Source organism: Bubalus kerabau, chromosome 12, assembly GCF_029407905.1.
Source record: "Bubalus kerabau isolate K-KA32 ecotype Philippines breed swamp buffalo chromosome 12, PCC_UOA_SB_1v2, whole genome shotgun sequence".
NCBI lineage: Eukaryota > Metazoa > Chordata > Mammalia > Artiodactyla > Bovidae > Bubalus > Bubalus kerabau.
This window is the reverse complement of record NC_073635.1, coordinates 66,727,523-66,751,695: the sequence shown is the minus strand read 5'-3', so window position 1 is coordinate 66,751,695 and position 24,173 is coordinate 66,727,523. Positions and strand designations below refer to the sequence as shown.

General features: G+C 36.8%; 1 protein-coding gene across 3 annotated transcripts in view; it reads right to left on the bottom strand.

Moving 5' to 3' along the window:
- GPC5 (glypican 5) overlaps nucleotides 1-24,173 on the bottom strand; it is a 710,259-nt gene that overhangs the window by 137,240 nt on the left and 548,846 nt on the right. Inside the window, exon 7 of one of the 3 annotated variants that reach the window (XM_055542772.1) lies at nucleotides 21,505-23,313. The exons of the other annotated variants lie outside the window; for them this stretch is intronic. Within the exon in view, the coding sequence (XP_055398747.1) occupies nucleotides 23,311-23,313 (3 nt within the window). The 3' untranslated portion in view covers nucleotides 21,505-23,310. Of the gene's footprint in view, nucleotides 1-21,504; nucleotides 23,314-24,173 lie in introns of those variants that run through there. 3 annotated transcript variants of the gene reach the window in all.

The following is a 24,173-nucleotide window of genomic DNA, read 5'->3' as shown; positions in this document are numbered from 1 at the left end:
CTTAAAGATTAAGCAGGTGTATATTTTCAGTGGAGGTGACTCTGCCTCAGCTGGTGATTTTAAACAAAGGCTGGTCCCCTAGCTCAGTCCACATTGCAAGACATCAGTTTCTCCAAAGGGTGAACCAAAGGGCTCCTGTTATCTGAAGGCAAACTGTAGGACTGACAATGAAATGAGAATCTAGTATGCAAAGAATGCACATGTTTATCATAGAATGATAGGAAAAAAGAACCACAAAGAAAAGCATATATACTGCTTACATTGTAGTCATATTCGTTTAACATTAAACACATCACTAGATTGACCTCTGATTTGTTGGTCTCATACCTGCAGTTTGCCTTAAGGCATTTGGCTTTCCCATTTTCACAAATCTAATTTAGTAACTTCAGTGCTTATTCCAAACATTTTCTTGCTTGTTATTATTTTTTTGGCTGGCTACCATCACATAATGGAGATATTACTGATTTTTTCCATGTTAATTTCCTCTACCACATGCTATGGCAGGCTACCACTCCTGGTGTCTTTTCAGGTTGTTTGCCTTATATGAAGTTACCTCCTAAACCATACACAGTGGTCCCCAACCATTTTGGCGCCAGGGACAGGTTTCATGGAAGACAATTTTTCCATCGATGGGGGGTGCAAGGAGATGGTTTTGGGATGATTCAAACAAACTACATCTATTATGAACTTTATTTCTATTATTATTACATCAGCTCCACCTCAGAGAATCAGGCATTAGATCTCAGAGGCTGAGGACCCCTGCCATGCAGCATAGACCATACTTCTTTTTACAACTCATTTATCAGGCTTTCCTGTAAGTCACATTTTGAAGTAGATTTTGTATTTTAGATTTTTGCATTTCGCTTTTTACTTCTTTACTACTGATTGATGTAATTATGAAAACCATCCTTATGGTAACAGTGAAATATTTGTAATATTCAAAGCTTGATTTTGTGCACATACACATCAGATTTTTTTTTTTTAATTAGAATTCTGGGAACACATGGAGATGGGTGTCTTTTCCTTCTACCTTAAATGGGTTGTTTTACAGTTAGAAATAATGTAGTCAGTTAACACCAAACTATTGTGCCAAAACATGCAGAGAGATCCTCAAAGATAATACATTGGTATTTTTTAAAGTGTTTCTACAAGTGCTATGAGTTATATATGAATATCAAGGAGAAAAGACAGAAGCAGCTACCTGGTAATCATCTGTGCTCTTATGGAGCTAAATACCATCTGGTACACATTCTTAATATTTCTTCCTCAAACACCTTAATAAGCTGTACCATTGACATACCATATGTCTCTCTTAGATGGTAATAACTGTAGAGAAAGGAAAAAAAAAAATGACATGTATACTAACAAGGCATGCTAAAATTGCATTTGCGCCATTGCATGGAGAATTCACTTTGACTTTACAGCATTTCAGTTGTTGGTGTTTGAACGAAAGTTCGAACTCCATTGTAACCCAATCTGTTACAATATGAATTTAACACCTACCATTTCATATCTGCCAAAACCTAACCACCAGAGAAATTGTGAAGTAGAATAAATGATTATATTGTTAAATCCTATGGATTTGTCTCCTAACACATATTTCATGAATTTTCTGGTGTATTTGAAATATTTTAAAGTGATCTTTTTTGGAAAAATGCTTTATCTGATTGCTTTTTTAATTTTCCAAAACAAAACAAAATCACAAAAATACTCACCAGCTCCTTTGCCAAATTAGATTGTGAGTTTCACAAGAGAGGAACCCTAACACCTAGAACATAGTAGGTGCTCAATAAAAATTTATCTAACAAATGAGTGTATAAATTCCCATCCTACTGTCTTAATTAATCAATATCATTTTCTTCTTCTATTTATGTGTGCTTCATATTATTAGCCTCAAAATAGTAGTGTCAGGAAGAAGCATGACAAGTATTTAATATAGCCTCAATCATTCTTCCATCAGTCCACCAACTAGTAGGTTTCTACCCTTGGCAAAGTAGTATCGTGCTCAGTGCTGGGGGAAAAAGCCTTTATCCTTCCCATCTCATTCCGAAGTAGCAAAATTTAAATGCAGAAGTGGGATCAAAACAAATAATGACAGAAATCCATTCAATAATTTTAACTTCAGTGTGCCCCAAAGACAGACTGTGTCTTCTGTGTCGCTTTTTCTGAAAAAAGTGAGAAATAGTCACTCTCTCAACCACTATACCCACACATTAGACAGCAAGAATTATATATACTTGCCAATTAGGAGCTGATAAAATGAAAATTAAAATGTTATGCTACTTTGGTGTTTCTTCTTAAGGATTGTGAAACAAAATTAAAATAGTAGAGTAGGAATAAGTTATGAAGTTTAAAATTAAAAACTAACTTGAACTTAATTAATTAGTAACCAACAATATACTAGTTGGAGATAAGGTGGAACTCAGAAGAATTTCTGACCTGCTAAGTGAGAAATCACTCAGAAAGTCAGCGGGTAGACAAAGTAAGATAACAGACACAAGTAAGAACCTAAATATCTTAGAAACATTTGGGAAACACTGTTATTTTCTCTATTCTCACAAAGAATAAAAACCATCTGAAAAATAAAAGTACCCAAATTTGAAACATGGGCACCTGCAAAATATAACAATGCATAGTAAAAGACACTAGGAGATGAATTTTAAGAGATGGATATACTAAAATAAAGCATTCTGACTGTGCTCAATTCTGCATTTTGATTCTAAATGCCTCTGCTGTGAGCCATGATTCCCAATGTCACGTATGTTTTAAAAGCACCACGTGAACAGATGGAATGCTGCTAGAGTCAAACCTACAGGTATGTGTTGAAAAAAAAAACCGGGAAACAATTGCACAAAGTAAGACACAAGAATTTAGAATTCTAATATTGCAAGTCATTTTCCACCATGCAGAGTAAACTGAAAAAGTATGCTTCATTTAAAATGAAAAAGTTCAGTTAATTGCAAAGCTGGCTTATGTCCCATGCCCTAAGGTGCCAGGCCAAGTTATGAAACTGACTCAGGGTTCTGAGTTTAATTTTATTATTTTTTTCTCTCTTTATCAGTAAACCCCAGGATTTGGACCCTGGAAAAGCAGTTTCAGATGAGAGACAGTGGGATTAGCAGAATTGCTCATTTCATCCAACAGTGACATCTGCTGTCCATTCACTAGATTTACCAAGGCTGCCACGGAACAGGCAATCTGAGGAGCCGGGGATAATTATGTGCTTATGCAGGTAATAAAGGAAAGTTTATAATACAAGGAAGTACTCAGAAGTGATGGCCAAAAAAAAAAAAAATCTTCAAAAGATACCAGTTTTCAGTACATTCCTCACAAAAGAATAAGTTTTTTTAATTATTTTTTGAAATTGTTCTAAATTTGGGGGAGTTTTTTTTTCTTTTATATATTCTTTTTATTTTCTTTTATTTTTTTTTACTTTACAATATTGTATTGGTTTTGCCATACATCAACATGCATCCGCCACGGGTGTACACAAGTTCCCAATCCTGAAACCCCCTCCCACCTCCCTCCCCATACCATCCCTCTGGGTCATCCCAGTGCACCAGCCCCAAGCTTCCTGTATCCTGCATCTAAGGTTTAAAAAAAAAAAAAACCTAAATAAAATTATGCTTAAAAAACTTAAAACTAAATTAATTTATATAATCTAAAATTTATGAAAATTGGTAGATGTAGAAGCATATGAAGTAACAGTAAGTTTAAGTATTTCATTTCTGTCACTGAAACATGTGCAAAGATTCGTACATTTCCACAGTAGCAGCTTAGTCATATCATTTCTCCTAGAAACAAGAAGGGAAAAACAAAAATAAAAACTATAAACTTTATTTTCAGCAAGTGCATGAAATAAAGACAGACCAGACCCTCTAACTCCAAATCTTACAAGTTGTTGTCACAAACCCTACTGAACTGAGTTAAGAAGTACTCAAGGCAAGTCAGGATTCGGGAGAAGAAATAAACTGAAAGGGTGGGGGCAGCTGATGGTGGCAGATCACTAGAAATCCACAAACAAGTGTATAAATCCAGAGGAGAAGCCCCAGCCAGAGTCAGAAATGCTGGAAGTCAGTTAAAAGCTAACAGGATAGAGTCCTCAGGGAAGTGGAGAGAAAAATCCTCAGAGGTGGAAAACCTCAGAAAACAAACTACAAAGTATAACTTCTAACACTGAATGAATCAATCTGGACGGCAAGGGTTGTTTCACTTGCGGCAGGGCAGTGGGAAACAGGAAAGGATAAGCGTGCAGATGGAAGGTGTCCCAAGCTAGTTTGGGTTCCGGGAATCAAAAAACAGCAGTAGATCTATAATATCTCAAACCAGGAGGAGGTAGTTTATCATTACAGAAAATGATGAGACAGCCCTGGAGCTGTGGTGCCTGCACAACGCTATAACCTCTTTCCCACTTCCTACAAGAAACTCCTGCTGTTAGCTAGTCAAGAAAATGGAATACTCCGGTATGAGAAACACTAAAGGAACTTGCTTAGCATCCAGGAAAGATACCATAAGAACAAAGATGAAAAGGAAGACATCAACTCTTTTAATCATCAGAAATATGTTGTTATAAAACAGAAGAAAAATGTAATGAACATTTGTACATGCCAATGTAAATTTAAACAACTTAAAATATATAGAGACCAGGTGATGAAACACGAGGTCTCAAGAAGAGATGGCCAGAGAGTGAAATTGAAAGTAGCAGGATTCATGAAAGAAATGGGATTAAAAGTAGAAATCATTTTAGAAAAGATTAACACAAACAAAACAAGAAAGACCGGTCTGCAAAGAAAGTAAGAATCATAAAGAGACATGAGAGAAAACAAAATTAACCTTCTCCTCTTTCCAAAGAAACAGATATATAGAAAATAAAACAGAATTAGAAAAAGTTATCTTAGGCCAAGGTAAACCATATAGGTATAGATATAATATGAATATGTATACCTATATAGTTTATATATATATATATAATTTATAATATCAGAAGGTTCAATCCCAAGACAAATCATTGTATAATAATTGAACTTTAATGATTAAGAAAGCATTATTTGGAAGGTTAAGTGCAAAGGTCAAGACATGCATAAGAAAGGAAAAACAATGGGGCATCAGAGTTTTTCACAGCAACAAGTTGACACCAAGAATATAGGAGGCAATATGTACAAGTTAATCAAGACGAGAAAGAAGCTAATAGCTTTATCTTAATCCTCCCAAAATATCCATCAGCTGTAAAGTCTACAGTTAGGAACATCTATAAATACAAGGCAGTAAAATCTTTTCACTGGAGGGAAAACTTCAGTCAATGTGGTGCTAATCAGGACTACTATCATTAACTCAGTCTCCTGCATTGCAGGCAGACTATTGTCTGAACCACCAGGGAAGCCCCCATTAAGACTAGTAGTGAGCATCAAATGCATTTGTCTGTAGACTCAAGGGGAAAATTGTGTAGAAAATGTGAAAAACACATTTTATGGACAGTTCTGACAGTGTACAAATGATCCAACCATAAAAGTTAAGAGGAGGGAGTGAGTAAAAGATGTAAAAAGCAGAATTATCTCCCTGATAGTCTCATATGTTACAGCTGAGAGTAACAGAATATTTTTAAGGCTCACAATCCACCCATATTAATATACACATATTAAACAGTACAAGCAAATATTAATATATGCCCAATTACAAAAACTGAATAGCACAAAAGGAGCAGAGAAATTAGAAACAACACCTATTCTAATTTTATTGCCACTCAGTATGGAACCATTAGATATTATCTAAAGAAATGAGAAGGCAATGGCACCCCACTCCAGTACTCTTGCCTGGAAAATCCCATGGACGGAGGAGCCTGGTAGGCTGTAGTCCATGGGGTCGCTAAGAGTCGGACACGACTGAGCGACTTCACTTTGACTTTTCACTTTCCTGCATTGGAGAAGGAAATGGCAACCCACTCCAGTGTTCTTGCCTGGAGAATCCCAGGGACGGGGGAGCCTGGTGGGCTGCTGTCTATGGGGTCGCACAGAGTCGGACACGACTGAAGCGACTTAGCAACAGCAAAAGAAATGAGAAGAAATTTAAGTACAGGCAAAATTATAAAAATAATGACTAGAAAAATATATCTACCCTATCAACAAAAGTAAATGATCATTTATCTTTTGAAATTCTAATAGTATTTATTAGAAGTTTTTTTTTGCTAAGTCACTTCAGTCGTGTCCAACTCTGTGTGACCCCATAGACGGCAGCCCACCAGGCTCCTCCGTCCCTGGGATTCTCCAGGCAAGAACACTGGAGTGGGTTGCCATTGCCTTCTCCAATGCATGAGAAGTGAAAAAAGTGAAGTCGCTCAGTTGTGTTCAACTCTTCGTGGCCCCACGGACTGCAGCCTACCAGGCTCCTCCATCCATGGGATTTTCCAGCAAGAGTACTGGAGTGGGGTGCCATTGCCTTCTCCGATTTATTAGAAAGCAATACTCAATATATGATATATACAAGAAATATTCCTTTAAAAAAGAGATCAAGAGTGTCTTTGAAAAGAGTTGATCAATACAAACAAGGTAAATGCAAACAAATGAATTATCAGTCTATTTTACACCATTTTTCCTTGCTTATATTTTTATTCCATTTTAAAAACTGGTTAACATATTTAAAAGTCTCTTCTTTAATATTCTTTTTTTTCTTTTTTTTAATTTTATTTTATTTAACTTTACAATATTGTATTGGTTTTGCCATATATCAAAATGAATCCACCACAGGTACACATGTGTTCCCCATCCTGAACCCTCCTCCCTTCTCCCTCCCCATACCATCCCTCTGGGTTGTCCCAGTGCACCAGCCCCAAGCATCCAGTATCGTGCATCGAACCTGGACGGGTGACTCGTTTCATATATGATATTATACATATTTAATATTCTTAAATTTAATATTCTTCTTCTGATAATTCTAACTTTCTGGTTCTAACCCTGCTTCTTTTTTTCCCCCTGTTTCTCTCATAATATTTATTTTCCTGGACTGTCTTCTTCTTGTTGATTTTATTCTCTTTTATTTTGACTGAGAGAAAAACAACAGGACACTTGTATCAGTGAAGGTTGCCTCTCTAAATTTTGACCATGTTTCATAATCTTCTCCCTTTGTTTACTTTTCAGAGACCTGAATTAGTTGTTTATTGTAGTTTTTCAAGGTGTCAGTTGCAATCAATGTAAAGGATGGGCTACAGAGAGCTTACCCTGGCACGGAGGGCCAGAAATCCACCTCATTTTCTTAAAAATAAAAACCTTGTAGAAAGGAATGTAGATTTGGAGACAAAAATTTCCATGACACAGAAAAGTCATCTAACAATATAAGGGTCTATTTCAGCTAAGACAGAAGAGACATGGTTGAGAGAACAAGAAATTTGACAGTAAAGAACTTACATGGAAAAGCATTTCGACAGATAATTTAATCCATCCTACTTCCAAGACGGGGAAATTTTGTATTAGTGAAACGTCAAACAGGTATCACTTTCACCTCAGTTAATCCACAAAATTTGAGTCAGCAACATCTTGTGATCAACCATATCAAAAGTAGTTGATAGATGATATGCCATTAACAGAATGAGCAGTTATCCATCACTCAGTAAAACTTCATCCATCACCCCTGTACCAAACTCAATTCTCTCTAAGACTAAGCACACACACCACACTGAAAACTGTCAACTTCTGATGATCTAGGAACTTTTCTTCCATGACCATTTGATTACATCTAAAGAAAGAATACAGAAACTTCAGGGATGGTCAGTAAAAAAGCTGTAGTGATACAATAATAAATGTAATATACATCAAAATAATAACTTTCATCACCTAACACTCATTTTACCAACACAATCTGATATTAAGATATTCTGTTAAACAAGTTCCTTGTTTTATACATGATTATATAATCTTATACCAGATTGCATACTTTTAAATGAAATAAATCAGAGAATAAAAGAATCTTACACAGACATTGACTATAATCATGGTCTCTAGTTCAATATTACAAGCATGCATAATTATTATTGGACAAGGAAATGGCAACCCACTCCAGGATTCTTGCGAGTACAGTCCATGGGACTGCAAAGAGTCAGACATGACTGAGCTACTAAACCACTACCTAATTTAATAGATGTACAGATGAATGGTGATTGAAGCATATCAGAAAACACATTCCTGAATACAGATGTACAATCCATATAATTATTCTCAAATATAAGCCAGAGCTTCTCTACATTCCCTACTAATAAATAATATGATAATCAGTTATGCAGCTAGCTGCTTTTAATATCCTCATTAAGAACTTAAAAATTTTGCTAGAGATGCCTTTTTTTTTAATGTAGAACTATTCATTGTAGCTAGCGCTTTGTAGAAGAAGCTGATTCATTCAGTGCCTATAATTCAGATGCAAAAGACTTGAGCAAAAATTCATTATGAAGCAATCCATTGTTTTTTCTTAAAATATATGTCATGCATATATGTATATAAAGTGAAGTTGCTCAGTCGTGTCTGACTCTTTGTGACCCTATGGACTCCTGCCAGGCTCCTCCATCCATGGGATTTTCCAGGCAAGAATACTGGATTGAATTGCCATTTCCTTCTCCAGGGATCTTCCTGACCCAGAGATCAAAGTCTCAAGTCTCTCACACTGCAGGCAGACTCTTTACCCTTTGAGCCACCAGGGAGCTTTTTTTATTAAAAAGCTAATAAAATAAAATATAAAGCTTGTAATGAATAATTATAATATATATGCAGATACATGTATATATATAAATGTATATGTGTGTATATATATATATATATATATGTATATATATGCAGTCAACAAGTTTTCCAACAACCATGCATTTTTTCAAAAATTTCTACCTCAAGTAAATGGGAATTTTCATTTTTATAATATATTGCATATTAAAAATGAACTGTGTTCTTATTGATTTTGAAAGCAACACTTCCAAGTATGAAAGTAATAGCTTTTTGATTGATTCAGTCAGGATGAGTTAGACATTGAGAAGAAAGGGAGAATTAATCAAAAAGGGTTGATATAGGACCTGTTCCTGGTATAGATTTCCATTTTTTGTGTCATTGTTCTCTTGTTATAGACCTGATGGACTGTTTGCACCAGTTTAAATGATAAAATGACTAGGATGAGAAAAGCAGCAAGTCAGGATATATCAGAATTAAGTCTATTTTGAAATTAAAGTTAGAGACCAAACTTTAGAATAGTCATAGCATTCTGAGTAGAAACGGTGATTTTTTTAAAAAGTCAGGTACACACTTAAATCAATCCTCATAGGAAAGAATAAGTCAAAACATTCCTAAATAACATTAAGAATTTAACTTTCTCATGATGTACCAGAGATGTTCTAGAAAATATGCAAGCAAATCACATCTGTAATGAATCAAATTACAAATGAGTACCACTCTCTGGCTTTAACACTGAAATTTATTTTCTTTATTCAAGTGATCCAGGAAAGAGATATCAAGTTCCTACTCAGAGCCAGGCACCGGATACTAGGCAGAGACCTGGATAAAACATGATCCCTCCCCACCCACTAAAATCTGAGCCAATGTTCGAATCCCGCGGTAGCTTCACACCAGCTTCTGAAGCACCAACATAGAGGCTTACGGCTCTCAGTCCACCCAGGAGGCCACAGGGAGGAGACTGTTGTTCAGAAATGCCAAACCCTGGGGGAAGCTAACAAAAGCAAGATGACCCAACAGCTTAGCTGGGAAGAAGACAGCAGCAGGGTGTAACTGAAGGTACCCAAGACCCGAGGGAAGATTGCACACAGGGCTTAAAGAGACCTTAAGCCCACACACAGAAAAGCCCACTATTGGAAAGTGTTGATGACCACTGCCCCCTGCCCAAAAATAACTGTTAATATGTAAGACCAAGTCTATGTGGAGGTGGATAAATTGGCCTCAGAGAAGAGGAGTGGCTCGTTTAGTATTCAAATCTCAGAGAGAGTTTGTCTTGTAGGAACAAACAGAAGAGCAGAATTGACTATTTTTCCAAGAGTTCCTGAATGACAAGCTGAGGCTTCAGGGTTGGAGAGATAAACATAACACAGGCCACACAAGCATTAATGAAGGAGAGGTTTAAGTAGGGCCAGAAATCAATGTAGTGGAACCAATAAGGTAAAACAGATGCAGAAAGGAAAGAGAGGTTTTGAATTTCTGATTTCAGAGGTAGAGTATTTCTAGCTTCTTTATCTTATGTGGTCCCATAAATCACTCATTCCCATCAGTCCCACTTTCATTAACCCCCTTTTTTAGGTCTAGTGGCAAAGCCTTGGTGGATGCCCTCAGTTCTCTCACACATCAGTGGTCTCTTCTGCTGGAGTTTCTGAAAGAACTTTTGTCTACTACAATCCCACTTCCCCTCAAACCAAGAGATCCTTAAAAATCCCATAGCAAACTTTCTAAGGTATGAACCTAATGAGGTCATTTGCCTGATTAAATCCACAGCTCCTCTACCTCAGGCACAATGAAAAATAGCTAAGGACTGCTTAGAGGATTAAGAGTTAGTATTGGTAAGATGGGTAGTAATGTCAGGCACAGATTCGCTCAGTATTATGTGTGATAGAGAATTTAGACATCTGAGTTCTAGTCTTGGCTGTATTCTAGGCTTGACTATGTTCTGAGTTCTAGCCTTGGTGATGTACTAGTCTTGGCTATGTCTTAAGTCTCAGATAAAGTAAAAAAAAAAAAATCTTGGTATCTTCATATTTAGAGAGTTAAATTTTTTCAAAGTTAGCTTCCAGTTTGTAAATGCAGTGATTTCTTAATTTGCTATCAGTTATGTGTAGATAAAATCCCATAGCTAGTTAAGTCTGCATAAAAGATGAACATGGAGAAATTTATCTCGTATAAGACAGCATTCCTTAATAGAATTTTTAAACTTTTTATATTGAAATATTATATTTATAGAAAAATTGCAGTAATATACAGAGAATTCTTATATGTACCAGCTTCCCTTGAAGTTAACACTTTATATAACTGTAGTTCATTTGCCCAAACTAAGAATTTATCATTAGTATAATACTATTGACTAAACTATAGATTTTACTCAAATTTCACCATTTGTTTTTCTAAAGTCCTTTATCCAACTAGGATTTAATCCAAATTTAGGATGGAAGTGAAAGTTACTCAGTCTTGTTTGATGCTTTGCGACCCCCATGGACTGGATAGTTCACGGAATTCTCCAGGCCAGAATACTGGAGTGGATAGCTGTTCCCTTCTCCAGGGGATCCTCCCAACCCAGGGAACAAACCCAGGTCTCCTGTATTGTGGGCAGATCCTTTACCAGCTGAGTCACCAGGGAATCTCCATTCTAAATCTAGGATAGTACACTTTATTTAGTCTTTGCATATTTGGGGACCTCCTATAATCCTTAGCAGGCTTTCCTGGTGGCTCAGCGGTAAAGAATTCAGCTGCCAATGCAGGAGATTCAGGAGACATGTGCTCTATCCCTGGGTCAAGAAGAACCCCTGGAGTAGGAAATGGCAATCCACTCCAGTATTCTTGCCTCAGAAATCCCATGGACAAAGGACTGGCGGGCTACAGTCCATGGGGTCACAAAAGAGTGACACGACCTAGCAACTAAACAACAACAAATAATCCTTGATAATTTCTCGGTCTTTCCTTGTTTTTGTTTTTTGTTTTTGTTATGATCTGGACAGTTTTGATGAATAACAGTTATATGTTTTGTAGAATTTCTTTCAGTTTGAGTTTGTGTGAGTCATTTCATGCTTAGATTGGAATTACGGGCTTGGGTAAAGAATAATACAGAGGTGAAGTGCCTTTCTGATTGTTTCATATCAGGGGGTGCATAACATCAAGACTATCGCTGGTGATATTTACCTTGATCACTTAATTAAAGTAGAATTTACCAAGTTTCTATACTGTAATTTACCATTTTCCACTTTTACCGTCTGAAACAAGTCGCTAAGTCCTGCTGTAATATATTTTTTCTATCATTCAATGAATAATGACAAATATTTATTGATAGATGTCATTAGAAAGCCAAGAAAAAAGCAGCTGTTTTTCTGATAGCTATATTTTTAGCTATTCTAAAATGTTATAACATCTAAGTAATGACAATAATTAAAAAATTCAAAAAATTCAGCTTTTACAGGTAATATATTTTTGTGTATACATAGTAAATAGAAAACTGAGTATGATGATATTCTTTTTCACTTTATTTTGAACAGTGACAACGTTCATCCACAAGGATAGGATGTTTTACATAATGTTTGAGATCTTTGATTTTTTGGTCAGTGTTCAGCAACACTAAATTATTAAATTTTATTTGAACATTTTTTACATGTTTATCTGAGAAGGCAATGGCACCCCACTCCAGTATTCTTGCTTGGAAAATCCCATGAACGGAGGAGCCTGTTAGGCTGCAATCCATGGGGTTGCGAAGAGTCGGACACGACTGAGCGACTTCACTTTGACTTTTCACTTTCATGCATTGGAGAAGGAAATGGCAACCCACTCCAGTGTTCTTGCCTGGAGAATCCCAGGGACGGGGGAGCCTGGTGGGCTGCCGTCTATGGGGTCGCAGAGTTGGACACGACTGAAGTGACTTAGCATAGCATAGCATACATGTTTATATTAGTCAATGTTTATAGCAAACAAGTAATTAAGAGACAAGTAGTACACAAATAGATAAGATATATCATGGAAGAATTAAGGGCCTCTCTTAAAAAATTAAATGAGATGCTCACATCATTACATTCTATCCCCCAAATTTCTGGTTACAGGATGCTATTCTAATAGGGACCAGCATGCAGTATGATTCAGAGGGTAAAGAAAACGCCTGTAAGGCAAGAGACCCGGATATGATCCCTGGGTCAGGAAGATCCCCTGGAGAAGAAAATGGCAACTCCCTCTAGTATTCTTGTCTGGAGAATTCCATGTTCAGAGGAGCCTGGCAGGCTACAGTTGATGGGGTCACAAAGAGTCAGACATGACTGTACGACCAACACACACGCACACTGTTCTGTAAACAAGGCTTACTAGACTTTCCGCTGAAATGAATTAATCTTAATACAGATCCCTGAGCTCTGAGCTGCTGCAAACCCTGGCTGAGCTTGTTCCAGAAGCCCCCAAAGATCCTCACTGTGTTTCACAGTGGTCTCAAGAATACTCAGTTCATAAAATATTCCCCAAATAGACATCAGCTATCTGGCCAATGTAAAGGAGTTGGGTTATGGCTAATTACCCCCTGTCCTTACTCCCTCATACTACAGGGGAGCATCAGGTGCTTAGACTCTGGGATTCCCTGGACAACACAATGCCCCAGACAACACAAGTGATGACTGTTTCTCCCGTATTTATCTTCCTAGCTTCCATTTACATTTGCTTCTCTTGTTCAGTCTAAATAAACCTGTATACAATTCAGACATAAAGTCAGAAATTGAACCTAGTGTTTCTGCATATCAAGTCTTAGAAAATACACTTTCTTTCTCCTAATGTATCTTTCAAAACGAATCCAGCAATATTTTTGTAAAACCTTATGGAGAGAAATACAATCTGAAGAAGAATCTGTAAGCTTCACCACAAGCCACATAAGTCAATAGATCTTCATGACAGATCTTCAAACCCATATGAAAAATCAATATTAAGGCATTTACCTGTGAGGTTTTCAACACTGTGCCATAGATTTTAAGTTGTTTTCCCCTTTCTGAACTTGCTGTTCTGTAGAAACAGCGCTAAATCTAGTCATATATTTCACATAAAAATAGATCTTTATTTTCCAAAATATTTTCAACATTTTGAAAAAAATATGAGTTGCACTACTTTTTCTATCTCATCAAACAAAACATTTATATTAATCAAAGTGAAGATATCTGAATGAAAATAACAGATGAGGGACTCCTCAACCAATGAAATACCTTTACATGATGTGATTGTCACAGGACTGTTGACTGTCTGTATTTGTTAAGGGTCATAATCATGGAAAAGTGGTGATAATCAAAAGTTTGTAATTAATTTAGGGAAGATAAGATGAACTATTTTTCTTCTGTTGTGGATATATCTGGATAAAAACTTGAGCAACGAATAAGCCAGAATGCATTCACATCTGCTTAAACAACCCTATGTGGTGCAGTTCTCCACCACTGTGTTTAAAAGATAAGTTATCCGCAGTGGTCTCCCATGTAGCGGTTAAATTTGCATAGTTTTGGGAACCCCCCTGGTAGACAGGGAAGAATGGACTATTGTCATGAAAATGTAAAAGCTGCAGTGGAATTCATCCCTGGGCTGATAGGCGGTTTCTCTCAAGGCCCCATAAGGAGAGCTTGCAAACTCTCAAGTAAATCAATTTCCATGATTTACATTTGTTCCCTCCCATCTATTTCCTAAGAAACTTGAGCCAATTATGCAAGAGATACTAGGGTACTATTTGAGACCCTGAAGCAAAAAAACTCCTAGAGTAATGAGATGAATATTTGTTTTCTATTTTCACTAGACAGCGGGACATGCTGGGTGCATCTCCTTATGTGGCCGATTGAATTCTGTAATAAGACTGCATGGTTTAAGAACAATAGAAACAAATAAACATACTTTTGTTACAAGTTTCTTTGACTAGATTTCTGTGGTAAAAATAATGCTTTGTGGGCATCTCAACCTAATTCCTTTTCCTCCTGGACACATAGTAGGACCACTTAACCCAGTCTCCTTTGCAGGCAAGTGATCTTGTTGTCGCATTTTTATAGGTTACTCCCCAGCAGATCCCATTAAAACCTCCTGTGTGATTAAGCTCCTCCATTCTCTAACAGCATGGATGGTGGGAACTCCATGAACTTGGAGAAGGGAAGAAGCACATGATGGAAGGAGCCTGGATTCCTGCATCACTGGTCAAGGCAAACTCCTATGACCTACCTTCACTGGCTATTATAGTGAGACATAAACTTACTATGATACGCCACAGAATTCTGAATATTGCTTATTAGAGTACTTTTACTCATCCCAATTAATACAATTGCTATTACGTCTACAATATTTACGGAGAAGGCAATGGCACCCCACTCCAGTACTCTTGCCTGGAAAATCCCATGGACAGAGGAGCCTGGTAGGCTGCAGTCCATGAGGTCACTAAGAGTTGGGCACGACTGAGCGACTTCACTTTGACTTTTCACTTTCATGCATTGGAGAAGGAAATGGCAACCCACCCCAGTGTTCTTGCCTGGAGAATCCCAGGGATGGGGAGCCTGGTGGGCTGCCGTCTATGGGGTCGCACAGAATTGGACACGACTGAAGCAACTTAGCAGCAGTAGCAGCTACAATATTTATACCTTGATGACTAAAATCTGTTGGTATAGGGAAGTAGAGATAGGAGCAGGAAATGAGAAGGATGTTATTTCAAAATTAAAATAGTAAAGAACAGGAACACTGCTAGGAACATTGTAACCACAATATAAGTATTTAGAAATATTGATAAGGAGACAGAGAAATGAAACAGTTTTTTTTTTTTGTTTATTTTGTTGGTGTTTTTTTGGAGGGAGGGGTGGGGGTGGGAATTGTTTAGTTTCTTCCTGAACATGAAAATATAAATTCACCAGAATTTTTGGCTGACCTTTCAGCTTTTTTGCAGAGGCTCGCCCTCCTCTAACTGGCCCTATTACATGCTGAGTTTCTTCCTCAGTGCTCAGAGAATTTCTCCACCCAGTTCTCTAATCACTTTATGTCATTTCCCTAGAAAATCTTATCCACACCCATGGAATCTATTATCTCTCTTAGATGATGATGATACAGTTTATATCTCAAATTTAGATTTATTCTTTGAAGTTTACAACAAGAAAGACAATTTTCTACATTATTTCAATTTTTAAAAACTTTCCAAATGCCACACATCTAAGAGTAAACTAATGTTCCTTCTCATATATTAGTTTTATTCCTTGGATTTCTATTTTGGGAAACCTCAACACCATCAATCTAGTTGGGTGGAAGCTATTCCAGATATCATGCTGCCCCACCCTTTTCAGAGCCAAATGATCAATTCAGACAAGTGTACCTCTTCCATGGCTTTTACATTTTCTCTTTTCCTTTTTTCCACTATCTTAATCCTTTAGCACTTGTATAAACTGCTGCTATAATCCACTATACAGTTATACAAGAGGATGATTTTGGAAGGAGTGGTAGAAAATACTTTTATTTTGGAATAGGAACTGGAAGACATCATCTAATGCATTTCCCCAGCTGCAGTTAAACCACAGGAAACATGATGACAATATAAGAACATGGAATGAAATATTTTTTGAGGAATTAAGTGAAAGATCTGTGTTGTTACCCAGGACAATGGAAGAAACTTACAGCAGTGTCACTATGGAAAAGTCTGATTTGAGAGGGCAAAAGCCGACCTACAGCTTTTGAATGAGGCATTCTCCCACTGCACAGTCACCAGGACAGGTCAGATGCAGTAATAACAGTTTTTAATCTACTGTTGTATTTCTCAAGATTTTCTATAAATGTCTGGAGACAAGAACCTGGTAGAAGAATGGATCTCTTGTGGTCAACACCAGTGGGGCTGGAGATACTGCCTCCTTAGCTGGAATTGAGAGGTGACCCCTGAAACTTAAAGGAGCTGAGACTATCTGGGGTTTATTTGCCCCTAGGAAAAATAAGCAAATTCCTAAATATCTTTATTTTACCAAGTAAGTGAATAGAATCAAACATATCATTCAATAAGCTAAGTCATATCTGAGACACCCTTAGTGTTTATGCACCAAAAAATGGGTGGGGCTTGTCTAGGAGTCAATGTAAATTCTTCAGCTGCCATCTAATCTGTTTTGAAATAAGACTTGAATCCCAAGTTTGAGCTGGGAAGATAACCAAGCCTTTTCAAATAAAAATGACGCATTGCAAGTCTCAGTGATGATCAGGCAGCCAACAGAAGTCACAGAACACATCAAAATATGTATTTAAAAGCAAATATTACTCTCAAGGTGGTAACTTAGAGACCAGGCTGCAATGTGTAACTGTTTAGGGTCAGGTGTGGACCTACAAAAGAAAAGTATCTTGAACATTTCTTGATGCTTAACCCATTCTTCACAGTACTTCACTTCTGCTCACAGAGCAAGGCACAAGTAAAACTGTTTTCAAGTAACTATTTTAACAGTTCTACCTCCAGATTACAACTGATCTCTCTTAGCCTTTCTTTGATTTTGTCCACATTGGTACAGTCCTAGAAAACCTCTTCCTTTTCTCTATATTCACATAGGCTAGGATGCATTATTGTCACTTTTTAAAATAAATTCCATCATAAGCTTGAAATCCTAAAGCTTATCCCTGAGCAAGGGTGTCAAAAAGAGTTTCTGGGAAGCACGGCACAGACATTTGGAGAAAATACAGTACAAGCAACACAGTATGATCTTGTTCCCAGAGATATGTTAATTCCAATTCGAATGAAAAAAGTGTGATGCAGCATACAGGAAAAAAATATCACAAGGGCAGCTGTCTAATAATATTACAAAATCGTGCTTAATCATGCGAAAGGGTCTGACTCTGTGATCCCATGGATTGCAGCCTGCCGGTCTCCTCTGTCTGTGGGGATTCTTCAGGCAAGAATACTGGAGAGGGTTGCCATGCCCTCCTCCATGGGATCTTCTCAACCCAGGGATTGAACCCAAGACTCCCACATTGCAGGCAGATTCTTTACCATCTGAGCAAGCGGGGAAGCCAACAAAATTGGTCAAGTAAAAATTAATATTCCGCCCTATAACATGGAATTGCAATATATGCCTTATAAGATATAACCTCTGTTTTCAAAGAACTTACATTCTAATGAGAATGACTTCTAGCTACAAATTACAAAAAATGTGGTAGAATACATTAAGTATTAAAAAAAACAAATAAAAACAAAAGTGATGGGGAATATAGTGTAAGCAACTCAGAGAAGTTTTGAAGATAGTTCTAGCTTCTTTAAATCACAACTTCCCTAGCACATAACTGAGAAGACCTACATGGCATTAATCATGTGTGTTTTAGCACAGTAGGTTGATTAATATTTCTTCACTGGATTGATGAGATGATTAACCAAAACAGCACATAAAAATACCTAGTACTTTGTTGGATATGCAGTTACTATTCCATTAAAATAGAACTCTTCCATCTGTGCCGAAATTACTGTGATATATATAAAGACAAGGAAATCTCCATAGACAAGGAGGGGGATTTTTAAACAATGAGTTCAGTGTTTCAAAGAGAAACTGATTATCTTGCAGAAATTCCACACAGAAACAGCAGTAAGAACAAACATATAGAGTAGAAGAGTTGAATAGTACAAACTGGTCTGAGCAAAAAACACATGAGAAAAAAGGAAACGTTCTTTAAGTAAGCCTGTTGTGGAAAGCCTTGAATAGAATACTAAACCATCTGGATGTGATTCTGTTGATAATGAGAAATCCTTGAAAGTTTAGTCTATGGCATTTCTGAAAGAATACCTCTAAAAAAACAGATTCTTTTGTTAAATATATTAGAAAAATTCTGTATGCACAAAGCCTGTTTAGAAATCTCTAATATACACTAATACAGCAACAACAAAAAGTAAATTAAGCTTACTTACTTAACAAACTCTTTCATCTCTGTTTCCCTGAATGTAGCACCTATTAAATACCCTTATTGTTACTGAGGGTTTTCCAGGTGCTTGCTAGTGGTAAAGAACATGCCTGCCAGCGCAGGAGACATAAAAGATCCAAGTTCAATCCCTAGATCAGAAAGATCCCCTGAAGAAGGGAATGGCAACCCACTCTAGTATTCTTGCCTGGAGAATCCCATGGAGAGAGGAACCTGGCGGCTACAGTCCATAGGATCCCTAAGAGTCGGACATACTGAAGCGACTTAGCACGCTGTCACTGGAACCTTCTTAGAAAAACGTGGTTTAAATTCTGCTTTAAGGAGACAATTCTGGCAGAACTCTCAGTTGCAAGAGGAGATTTCAGATGCTAGGAGTAGTTCACTTGCAAGCTAATATGTGAATGGCTTAGATTGGAGAATTAAAATTGAAAGAAAGGCACAAAGCAGAGGCAACAATTCTTAGCATATGATTGACTATATAAAGAATAAAAAATGTGCAAGACCCATTAGAGACTAAATGTCAAGCTCAGAAGACTGTATGACAGAAAGTATATGTAATCAAAATTGGAAACTCTAAAGGGAAACCAAGATTTGAAATAAAAGGAGTGATTCTGGAAGTGCTGAGCTTTAGGGCCTGATTTGGAACTGTCTAGCAAGCAGCTGAGGATTTCATTTCATGTCAACCAAAACTAATTTAAAACCCAGCAGGTGCCAGGTTCAGGACTAATTGTACAGGGCCAAAAGATGAATAAGACATGTCTCGATTTCTGGGGTCTTAAATTTTCTGGACTCACCCCTGCACTAGAGCAGACCCAGAAAGCTTTCAGACAGAAAACTGGAATATCTCAGATGTGCCCTGAAGCCTGCTTATCCCATCAGATGTCCTGGAGAGAGCCAACTTTCAAAAAAGGCCATCATCCCTACCCTATACCATGCAGCCTGTCAAAGTACGCAGCTTCATCCTTTTGTTGCTACACAAAATTTGGGTCCTCCCATCTGTTTCATCAAATAAAATATTGAACTCGTTGCAGTCCACTTTTCATGGCATGTTTGGTATAAGAGAACAGTATTTCATGGAGAATTTCTTGAAGACTTGGGAGTAAATAAGAGTTACCAGAGAAAAGTCTGGGGCATATGAGAAGCAAAAGAATCTATGGTAGTTCACGCTCAGTAAATTTCCACATACTTCTGGATATTACAGAGACTTTCAGTTAAGTTCAGTTATGAAAATATCTAATGGACAATTTGAAATAACATGGGGCTTCCCTTTGGGGTTGAGGCAGGAAAATACTCCTGCCTTATTTTAAGTTCTCTTCATCTGTCTTGGGTAGCCCCCAAGGTTGCATGTAATGAGTGCTATAGCTTAAATGTGGAGGTTAGTAACCTGACTTGAGTTCAGACTTTATGTGAGTAACAGGTATGTTTTGATTTGGTTAAACCATTGAGAATTCAGGTTTACTGTGTGCTTTGTTTCAGTTTTGGATTTTTTGAGAGTGGGCTACACAGTGGGATTAATACAGAACCCAAGTGGAGAAAAAAGTTCCATTGATTAGGGTTTTCTCCTATTGGACTTCTGTATAAAATTTGCTGGTGAAAAATGCTCAGCAGATGAAAACTTTAGAGATCCAGTGCTCTGCAATGTATCAATGTTATTTTAGAAAGTGAAAGTGAAATCGCTCACTAGTGTGGGACTTTTTGTGACCCCATGGACTGTAGCCCTCCAAGCTCCACCATCCTTGGGATTTTCCAGGCAAGAATACTGGAATGGGTTGCCATTTCCTTACTGTTATTTTTGGATAATAAATAAATTTATCAGGTTAACATGTTTCTTAAACACAATGTCAGTTGAATTCATCAGAGAATTACACAATTAGGCAATAGTCTATAAGATAATTATTTTTACTGATTTGCTTTTTAATGTTATACATGAACCTTATGGAACTCATAATTCTATACACGATGTGAATATTGTTGATTTTATTGTTTCTCATGTCAGACAGAATTTATGAGATCCTATTGCAAGTATGCCTCCCAGATCTCAGAATTGGGAAGAACCAGGTTTCTCCACAGAAACTGTTACAGTTTTAACAGAAAAAAATTGGGGGGAAAATGATAGAAAATGGAAGATGGGACATTATCAATGGGATTCTTTGTCAGCAAAAAATGAAATAAAATAAAAGAATGTATATAATTAAAGTTTTTCAGGTTTCACATAGAATTGCACAAGTTTATACTAGTAGACATATTGCTTAGACATTGATAAAAAAATTGGGGGTTAGGGTTTAGACTTCTTTAGGTCATTAGATTGGTAAACATGTTTCACTATGGGTTCTATTAGTAAACATTTGGATCATTCTTTTCAATAAGAATGTCAAACTATAAGAAGAAAGTTAATAAAGTTAGTTGTTAGAGTCATTCAACCAACATGTTTAAGAATCTGAAAATTTTCTCATATGGTGAAGATTCAAATAAGAATTAATTTGGGTGTGAAAAGATTGACTGCATTTTTTGAAAAGGATACATGATGTGTCGGTCTTCCCTGGTGGCTCAGACGGTAAAGAATCTGCCCACAGTGCAGGATACCCGGGTTTGATCCCTGGGTTGGGAAGATCCTCTGGAGGAAGGCATAACAACCCACTCCAGTATTCTTGCCTGGAGAATCCCATGGACAGAGGACCCTGGTGGGCTACAGTCCATGGGGGTCACAATGAGTCAGACACGACTGAAGCGACTAAGCACAGCACAACATGAATGTGTTTCATAATAGGGGGTGGAGTTTGTATGGTTCCTGACTTCACATATTTAATGAGCTGCTATGTCTTAGGTGGGAACACATAAAACTGCCCTTTATGTAAGTCAAAAAAGGCTGAATATTGACAATGTCATATGGTCGCACATATTACATTAGGAAATACAGTTATCTCTGAATTATTTATTAAGGCAGAATTTGGGATAACAGAACTTATAAAAGTTAGATTTGAGGCAAAAATAAGAAACTATATAGAGATTTATTCAAAAATAGAAATACAGGGGTGAAATATCAGGTTCTAAAGGTAAGTTCTCTCAGAGAATTCATGTTAGAATTTCATGTTTGATTTTGAGATTGACTATGTGATCTTTCTTTATATCTTTTATTTCTACTGATGTAATATTCTATAATTTTTAAAACATTCTGGTAAAGATGTTAGTTTTCTCAAAATACACAGAGGACTGTCTTTATGATCATACAACTGCTTACTAAGGCCCTGTGCATGTGCTACTGTGATCGTTTTGAAGTTCTTAGAAACTTTTGAACAGGGGAAAATACGTTTTAATTTTTCATTGGACTTTGCAAATGATGTAACCAATCCTAAATACATAGTCATCTTCAATTTTCATGAAGATTAACCTTATACATGTACATTAATTCTAGTTTATCAAAAGCCAGTTTATCACTTTTAAGTTACAATTGAGAATTGTCCTTATATAACAAAATACATTGCTCCAAAGATCATTTTGTAGTAACTATTAAATAATGTATGTCAATGTGCATTTGGGAAACTGAAAAATTTCTAAAGGAGCTTTGGTGTTATATGTATCAAGTAACCATAAAATGTTTCCAAAGGTATAAATAGAAATAATAATGGAAGAACACTTTGAAAAGGCAAAAAATAAATCTATGACAATATACCAATTCCATTTCTTAAAAATCGGTATTCTTGAAACAAAGAATAAGTGAACAGCAGGAAAATACACCACTATTGTGGTCCCAGCTTCTAGGCAACCCATTAAAATGAAAACCAGACAGGTAGCAACAGATGTAGCTAGCGTCAAAAAAAGCTAAATGAAATCAAGTGAAAAATTTTCAAATGAGGTAACTGTTCAATGAAAAGGAAAAAGAATAAAAATCACATCTGCTTACATGGTGATGAAACATGAAAGACTCCGCCAAAAGTTTATGCTGAAAATTAAGATATAGGTAAAGCAATCTATGTGCACTCATCCAATAAGGAGAAAAGAATGAATTGGTGGTTCAATGCCAATTTTAATTTTGAAATCCTCAAAAAGGAGAAAACTAAGATTGTGCTTGATAAGATTCTCTGCAGTTAAACAATCCAGCAAAAACTTCAGGAAACAAAAAAAAGTACATTCATTTTAAAAGCAAATGGTATGCTTCTGTTTTTTGAAAGTGCTTAGTCACTTCAGTGGTGTCCAACTCTTTGAGACGCCACGGACTGTAGCCCACCATGCTCCTCTGTCCATGGAATTCTCCAGACAAGAATACTGGAATGGGTTACCATTCCCTCCTCCAGGGATCTTCAAAACCCAGGGATCAAACTCATGTCTCCTGCATCTCTTGCACTGGCAAGGGGATTCTTTACCGCTGAGCCCCTGGGGAAGCCCCATTCTTTGAAAGGCATATGCACAAATTATTTTTTCCTACTTTAGTGACAATTTGACTTGGAATTCTTGAATTTTGGTGAATGCTTCAGAAATGTCAACAAGTAAAATTCATAGTCAATTAATAATAAAATATCAAGTTATCTACCATATCATGATTATTAAAATAATAGCACAAGCAGTCCACTAAAAAAAAGCTCAAGTGATAATGATGTATTAAGGCTGGACGGGGTTAGACCTAAATAGAAACTGCCGAAGTTTACTCCACTCAAGAGAGATTTCTGAATCCTTCAGAATAGGACTTGGAGGATAGTTGTGATGGAAACTGAATCCAGGTATTCTCCTCTGGGCTTCACTGTCAAGGAAAGGGATTAAAAAGGAAAATTTCATTTACATTTATGAAACTGGTTTTTAAAAGACAGTCTGTGAATTATTGTTATTTTTTGAAGTCAAAATTGAAGAAATTAGTATATGCCCCTTTAATATCCTGCTAGCTTTCACTATTTTCTCTCTCTTCATGTTTTGCTCCTCAAACTTCAGACATGTTGTGGCTATAAAGTCCCTTGATCTATCTTTTGTTTACTTTTTCATTTTTTTCCAGTAAGGCTACACTTTTAGTGTTCATACAAATTGCAGCTTCTTATCTGAACAGAGAGAAAAACAACAAAAATAAAGCTTCTTATCTGAGCAGAGTGAAAAGTAACAAAAATAAAGGTGAGGTGAAGCACATGACTTGGATGGCTCCCAAAGAATTTAGATGTGACGGCCACTGAATTGTGAGCATTTGACCCTGAGAGCATCAGAGATTTCTAAGGGAACTTTTTATGGACTAGAATGGGAAGGTATATTATCAGCCTGCTTATTTAACTTATATGCAGAGTATATCTTGCAAAAGGGTGGGCTGGATGAAACAGAAGCTGGAATCAAGATTGCAGGGAGAAATATCAACAGTATTTCTGTTGATAGATAACAAAATATCTCAGATATACAGATGATACCATTCTAACGGCAGAAAGTGAAGAGGAACTAAAGAGCCTCTTGATGAGGGTGAAAGAGGAGAGTGAAAGAGTTGGCTTAAAACTCAACATTCAAAAAACTAAGATTATGGCACCTGGTCCCATCACTTATGACAAATAGATGGGGAAAAAGTGGAAACAGTGGCAGATTTTATTTTCTTGGGCTCCAAAATCACTGTGGACAGTGACTACATCCATG